The 7,894-nt window shown below is 36.4% G+C and overlaps 1 protein-coding gene across 3 annotated transcripts; it reads right to left on the bottom strand.

Annotated features, from left to right (window-relative positions):
- Window positions 1–445: 445 nt before the first annotated feature.
- On the bottom strand, window positions 446–7,464 carry LOC124057349 (prostaglandin G/H synthase 1-like). 3 transcript variants are annotated; one of them, XM_046385469.1, is made up of 9 exons: window positions 7,313–7,464; window positions 6,365–6,505; window positions 5,687–5,830; window positions 5,068–5,249; window positions 4,158–4,241; window positions 3,074–3,320; window positions 2,699–2,985; window positions 1,669–1,816; window positions 446–1,512 (listed from the first exon to the last, which is right to left on the bottom strand). In XM_046385469.1, exons 1-9 carry the CDS (start codon window positions 7,452–7,454, stop codon window positions 1,163–1,165), a joined length of 1,725 nt encoding a protein of 574 aa, XP_046241425.1. In that variant the 5' UTR covers window positions 7,455–7,464; the 3' UTR covers window positions 446–1,162. The 3 variants fall into 3 exon arrangements, with proteins under 3 accessions (XP_046241425.1, XP_046241426.1, XP_046241427.1); XM_046385470.1 differs by having other exon boundaries at window positions 1,669–1,818; window positions 2,812–2,985; XM_046385471.1 differs by lacking the exon at window positions 5,687–5,830.
- Between the last annotated feature and the right edge of the window lie 430 nt (window positions 7,465–7,894).

Raw genomic sequence — 7,894 nt, 5'->3', positions numbered from 1 at the left:
GAGCTTTAGATGTGCTGCTAAGCATATTTTTGAAATTAATGATAAGCTGGGCTAATTGCTGAACACATACTGACCACACAGATGAGAAAGTTGAATTGATCATCTCCTCTAACTCAGCAAAAAGGTGAATGTGAGGTATTGAACTATTACTTGAAAAAAAAAATACAATGGTCTGTATTACCATCTTCTTTTTCTCTTTCATTATCTTTTTGAAAATGTTTATACCATAGCTTTAGCACTGCACTTTCTGTATTACTCCCTGTCTTGACAATAATTATTGTCATTTTTTATTGTTACAGTGTGATAGTGTGATAGTACAACTGAACACAACCTCTTGTCCTGCTTACTACTTTATTTTACTTTTTGCATTTGATTATTTTCCTACTGAAAAAACATGAAAGAACAAATTCACATGTGTAATGTTTTTACTATTACTTATATAGGATTTACATGTTTCACTTCTTTCATAATGTGTTACTGATTATGGGTTAGTTCGAGTATAGTATGATTTAAATGTGTAGTACAGCATTGACTTCTTTGATGAAACAACCAAGAATACTTAATTTTGTCACAAAATAATTTGTTTTGTTTGTATTTTGTAACTGCATTTGAGTGACATGCTGATTCTCTTAAATCAAGCTACTTGACTGTTACACCTTTTTGAAACCAAATGAGGGTAAGAGGGGCTGTATCAATAAACATTTAGACAAAACAACCAAAGTCCTAAGTAAGCTAGAAATACTTGTGAACGTTATGCTTTATGTTTAAAATGTAAGTTACTGCATGTTATTAAAAGCTCCAACTGTAACTATGTGCTCCAAATCTCATCACTTCCATTATTTTAGGAACAGGCCTGTAGAACACAACTGTGGACAGCTGAAAACAGTTTATTTGGATTCTGTACTTAAGTAAGGATAGCAATACCACAATTTAGAAATACTTCAGTTCAGAAGCACAAGATCCAAACTGTACTCAAAACTGTAACTGTACACCAATGGTAAATACATGCAGGAATGACAGGTGTAATTTAACGCAGACTGAACTAACTAAAGTTATCGAACTTTATAATAACAGAACAATTTAGGATGCTTTTGAAAATACTGTTATCTACCATACAAGGCTCTGTTAAAATAATCATATTAGAGCTCATTAGAATTAATAATTAAAGTTCAGTGGATGGATTTCTTGGTTTTGCCTCCTCCTCGTTTCGTGGAACATGGAAGCTCACATAGGGACACCACTTGGTGTTGAGGCACACCAGTTTTTTCAACGTAGCTGTTTTGACGATATTGAAGCCAGTCTCTCCCCCAAAGGTGCTGGGCTTCCAGTACTCAGGGGAGCAGATGGGGTTTGCCAGCAGGCCTTTCAGGGAGAAGGGAGCACCCATCTCCACTATACTCTCACCAAATATGCAGTTAGGACGTGCCTTTTCCAGTAAAAGGCCGGTGTAAAACTCTAGAGCATCTATGTCACCATAGAGTTCCTCTAAGCCTTTGGCCATTTCCTTGTCATCTGTTTTGTAAACAATAAAAAAACAAAACACAAGATTAATTTCCTACCTAATTTTACCTTTAGTCAACTGAAAGAAATCAAACCGAAGAATAAACAATGGAAGCAAACACAAACATGCTCTAAATAAGCAACAGATAGATTATCATTCCAGCTTACCAGTGAATTCATAAAAAGAGGCATATGGCTTGAGCTTAAACTTCTTCCTGTATTCATTGAAAGGCTGGATACGTGCTGCTCTGGACTCTTTGAGGACCATTTCTGAGACTTCTAGGAGGCTTTCATGAGAGTTGCGGCCACCACCTATCTGTAAGACAGAAAAATATTACATCAATTTCCAGCAGTAAACTGAAAACTACATATGTGAGACATACTGGATTTTTTTTATCAGTGATGTTTAGATAATCAAAGAAAATGTTAATTTTAAAATTATTGGAATATTTTGATTTTGCAATTAGGTATGTTTGATTATGCAGCAGACTCTATCAAATACCTCACTTTGAACTTCCTCTGGGATCCACCACATTCACCACACTTGAACATCAAATGGCTTTTACCGTAAATTCTTAAAGAATTTTTCAGAAAAAATCTCATGACTGCTTAAGGCGAAATGATAGCTGTTCCACTTCTAGCTAAAATGCATGTTCGAGAACGCACAAGGACTCTGCCAATTGCACTTAACTATGAGAAGCAAATATTTTATATGTTGCACTTGACATCTTTAAGGAGATTATGCTATTTTATATTTCAATACTTATTTTTTTTCTATCTAACCACTAAAACCAAACCTAAAATCAAAACTCTTCTTTAATCCACCACAATATGCTCTTGAAAATGTGCTTAATGCGAATAAAGCAATATTCCAGATGTTCTCAAACTAAAAAAACAAAATCTGTGTATATCCACCTTGTATGAGAGGTCCACTGAATATAAATTCAGAGAATACACATGTAAATGCTTTATACTTGAAAATTCTTATTTAACCAATGCTTTAGGGACCCACTATTAATTTAGAAAAGCTTTATTACAATTAGTGCACTTAATGGACTCTCAAACAACTTATCAAACAAAAGGTAAATGCCATATAATAAGATCATCAAGACCTGAATGAAAATGGCTGGATCTCTTAAGATAGATTCTTGTATAGTCTTACATTTTTGTAAACAATCAGTAGATGGTAGTTATCTACCTGTCCTGCAGACTGTCGTGAGAAGGCATCCACAAGTTTCTCCACCCCGTAATGTAAGAGTATGGAGGTGTTGTAGAGAAACTGGGAGTGTGAGATTTCATCTCCATCGATGATAAAGCTGTCGGGCATCAGTGGGTGCCAGTGGTAAAGATGGGAGAACTCCAGAGAGATGCGGTTACTGTACTGGAAACGCTCATTAAAAAGCATAACGGGGTCGAACTTCAGGTTCAGCATGTACCCACTCAGCTGCTGCACGTACTCTTCTATTATAATGCGGATAATCTCCCCTGAAAGACAGAATTAAACAGAAAAGTTGTTTTTTTAGCTTCTGGTTGCAGTCACCCATCTTGTCAGCTGATTACAAACTAAACTTACCAATTATGATAAGTCTGGAAGTCTGGAAAAGCTGCTCATCATCCCAAGTGGGATGTTCTGCCTTCAGGATGTCGCAGACTCTGTTATGCTCTCTCAGCCATATGGTGGAATACATAGTGAGGCCCGGCAGCATGCCAAACAACTCGTGACCTATGACCAGACGCTGCTCTGGATAGAAGTCTTCAGGATACACCATGTGCACAGGGACCTCAGATGCTGTAGGAGGGTACATCTCACCATTTACTAACTGTGAACAAACAAAAACAAATGTATGAGCAAAATATTTAATTTAGACAAAAAACATTCTCAAATCATTCGCTTCTTCACACAATCTTATAATTGGTTTCTAAACATTTTCTAAATTATTTTATTCTCTCATGAGTGTTGATAACCTTAATTCCACAGTACTATAATACTGAGTTTCATAGTTATGCTATATATACTTATACTTAAAGTATACTATTATTGCACGTGTGGTCTTCTGCACAATACTATCAAAACAGAAAACAGATTAGTAGACAAGATTGGTCCATAGTGATACTAGTTGTCAAAAACTCCACAGGGCACCATTTATTTTATGAAATTTTTGGTCAAGAGAGACCAAAGTTCAGGAAATAAACGCAGGTACATCGCTTCTGATAATCTGACTCTCTCAATTATTTAATTATTTTGCCCAGGAAAAAAAATTATTCATCAAGCTAGAGAGGGTAATGTATAATCTGACCTCAGTGTTCAACCTATACTGTTCTTCAGCAGTTGGACAAAGCACTCAGATCCTTGACTTAAGTCAAAGAACTAACACTACACTGCAAAACTACTCTGCTACAAGTAAAAGTCCTACACTGAAAATTTTACTTATGTAAAAGTATGCAAGTAAGTATAGTCAGGAAAATCTTTCAGCTGTGCCTACATTTGATTGTGACATGAAAATAACATACTCAAGTAAAGCACAAGTACCTCAAATTTGTACTTAAGTACAATACTTGAGTAAATGTACTGCTGCATTTCACCACTGCTGTTGTTGTCGTGGATGTTCACATCATCTGAGTGCTATAAAGAATCTCCACGTTTGTTGGTGTAACACCTGATATTTCAGCTTTCCATCCTTGTGAAGTCGTAGTTGAAGTTGTCGCCCGAGGTTATCTCCATATATATTTCCAGCAGATACCTCAAAGAAGACAAGAAGGGCTATCAATTAATTGTCTCAACAAGGAAAGTGTGATGTTTTAAAAATTCACATAAAAAAAAAATCTACACAGTGACAAAACTTTGATAACACATTTGAAATATCAAAGCCTTTCAGGAAAGAGTTTTGAACTACAGGAAATAATGCAAGACAAATGCTGCCAACGTATCACAACATTTTGGGATTTGTAGGCACATTCTGCCACCTCTAATTTACAGTCAGTGGTGTCTATGCCTGGCTGAATTCACTGGCCTGAGAGTATCTCCTGCTTACCATTGAACGTACCTAACAGAGTTCAAAATTGTTTTGGTTGTGAGTATGCTGGGAAAAGGGGTGTTAACTAAACCAGGTCCTCAGGCTGTTGGTGCACCTGAGGGTTCACATGTGGATGTGGAAGTAACAGCTATCATGCAATGATGCTATTAAAGCCACCGCTTTGCATGCTTGCATGAGAAACTAGTTACAGAGGTAGAGTAGCAAAAATTCAGTTCATGGGAAAAATCTGCAAACCAAAAATACTGTATGCTGAGTGTGTGAGAGAGAAAACCTATTTCACAAATGGCGCACAACACAGTGGTAAAGTTTACACAGCTTCAGAAAAACAGTCCAATATTAATGACTTCCAATCACAAAAACCATTTTGCCCTTACCATAAGAATGGTCTATATTTAAGCCTGATCTGGTAGTTTAAGTTCCCTAAAATAAAACCAACCCTTAACCACACAGGTGGCGGATCAACACTCATGCAGAATTGTCTTTTATGTGTGAGCTTTAAACAAAAAGCTAGTGCAGATTAAGTGTGTCTCACCCCATGTCCCAAAGCCTTAGTGAAGCCCCTTCCGACTTTATGGTTTGTCTTGAAAAACTGGTGAGTGAAGTGCTGGGCCATGAAAGCAAACATTAGATTGGCTCCCTGAGGGTCTGGCCGAAATTTGGTTCTTTTATAAAAGCGCTCAGCCAACACTCTGGGATCCGGAAGAACAGGTTTGCCTGTGGATGGACATTTAACCATATATTATGATTACTTACTACCAACCATCGTTTTTTCTTTTTCTTTTTTTTTTTATTGGTAAGTGATTTTAGCTGATTAAACAATTTATTCATTAGTTTTTTCAAGCTGTTTTGACCATTTATACATTACCTTTAGCTATCTTTTTCAAGCACTTAGCCTAACCATTGCTTTATACAAACTATTTTACAACAATTAACCATTCATCTATTTATTCATTAATTTTCATTTTAGCTATCAATTTTTCTTCTGTTACTGAATGTTTATCTGCCACTTTTACCTCACAGTTTGAATCTTTAATTCACTATTTCATTTCATTTTATTTTCATTTTGCAACATGTAGCGCTTCTGAATCAAACAGAATGTCTTTGCCTTCAGATAAGTTGACAGACTTGCTGTGTGTACATGAAAGGTATACCTTTAGTTCCCATAGGCAAAGGACAGTCTTCAGGTACAGGAGGCAAGATCCTGGTGTAGTAAGTGAGGTTGTAGAAGGACTCCCAGTTCAGATATCCATACTCGGTGTTGTAGGTCGGAGGGCTTGGAATAACACTGGTTCTGACTTTTGAATGATGAAAACACAGTCTAATAATTTATGTATACTTCAGTCATAGTGAGTGAATAAGCACTATGTCTCCATCCATGCCTTTCACCACTGAAAAACATCCATTGTGTACTCAAATAGCATGTTATGAGGCTGAAAATAATACATTTGACTAATTGTGTCTTATGTTGTGTTACAAATCCAGATGGCTCTAGAGCTACAACTAACAATAATTCTTATTAATAATTTAACTTTATTTATTTACTTTATTATTATTATTATTATTAAATTAGCACATTTTTGAGTTTGACATAAAAACCATGATAAGAAACCCTTTTACTTACAAAAAAAGCTTGTATCCAACATTTTGACTGGATTAAATATGATCACCATAAATGGAGTAAAAACCAGCTGCATTTTTAAAAATCCATGCTTCACAAATATTACTACATACTTCCGCCATCACATGACCAGAACTACTGGCAAGAGGTCTGTACACCTGCTTTCATACTGTAAAAATCCTATAGTGTAAAATGACAAATGAGTGCCTACCTGTGAGCACCAATTTCATCAGTGTATCTCGTAGGAAAGAGTTGTTTACAATGTTCCAGAACCACTGGAAGTGTGTGAGAATGAAGTGAACAATGCTGGGATTGGGTTTCAGCATGAGGCGAAATCTGGTCCAGAACTCCGCTATTGAAAAACACTGATGTTAAAACAACTGTTCTTGAGATTTAATGAGAGTTTAGATGTAAAGAACAAGGTTTTTATATAACTAGCCCAAGAGGCCTTATTCTACAGGTTCAAGCCAGCTAGAAGAAGGAGAAGAATCAACTTTATTGGCAGTATATATTTTTTTACATACACACAGTGAATTTGTCTTCTGCATTTGACCCACCCTTAGTTGAACACACATGCAACACCCAGCAAATTACATGCAGTGAAGCACACACAAGAGCAGTGGGCAGCATCAAGCACCCAGGGAGCAAATTGGGGGTTAAGTGCCTTGCTCAAGGGCAGATCAGCCAGCTAATGGGTGGGGAGCATTTGTCACATTAATCACTCCACCACACTCAAATTTTTCATGCTCGTCCCCATACAGTGGGGGAATCAAACCACTTCTCCAACCTCTAGGCCAAGGCTGCCCCCAAGCTATGTACGTGTCTAGAAGTTCCCTTCCCAGGGTAAGTGGGGATCTCAGTTTCCTTTCTCCAGAAGAGAACTTCATCTTAATGAATTATTTGCTTTTCAGTTTGCAAGTATGCTTACAAGTGCTGAGTATTGTACTGAAAGAATAAGGTTCTCAGCAAAAGAAAAAGACTGTGTTCAGCATTGTGGAATTTATGCTTACTGGCTTTCTTGCAGACACTTAAATGAAAATTTGATGCCACTCTCATATCTGCATTATAAATTTGAAGCTTCCAACAGCTACAAGATGTAAAATGTTCATGAGTTTTTAAGGAGCTTATATGTAGTGGCTTTTGTTAGCTGTTAACTTACGAATAGTGCAGTTTTCCCCATAGAAACCAGTGCCTGTGCAGTCACATTTGAAGCGATCTGTACCAAATCTCACACACACTCCTGTGTTCTGACAGGGGTAGTAGCAACAGGGATTCACTGCAAACAAGGAAAAAAACTTCATCTTTATTTGTGTGCAGGTGACATTGTAAGGACTTGAGCTTCTCCAGTATCATATGATGTATGAAAAGTTTCAGACCCAGTCTATTCACACGACAAGGTCAGGTAATTTATTTGGGCAATCAGAAGTCAAGGCTGTCAGCATCAATTAAATATTGTCCTTTTAATATTTAAAGATTCTTTTGTTGTTGATTCTTGTTTTCTGATTCTTTATACAGTAAGTCTGTCAAATGTTTTACACAGACATGTCTCATAGAAGTGTTTTCTATGAGACATGTCTGTGTAAAACATGGCTAATTTGTTTTCTCAGTCACACAATGATACTAAATGTAATCACCAAATATAATTGTGCCTAGTGACTTCAGTTCAAGGTTCAAAATAATGTTAAATTTAATGAGAATATTTTATATATATATTCATATGAATATATATTATATTTGAGAA

The sequence above is a fragment of the Scatophagus argus genome, chromosome 4 (assembly GCF_020382885.2).
Source record: "Scatophagus argus isolate fScaArg1 chromosome 4, fScaArg1.pri, whole genome shotgun sequence".
Lineage (NCBI taxonomy): Eukaryota > Metazoa > Chordata > Actinopteri > Scatophagidae > Scatophagus > Scatophagus argus.
Note: the sequence above shows the minus strand (reverse complement) of the source record. Positions and strands in the feature narration are given on the sequence as shown.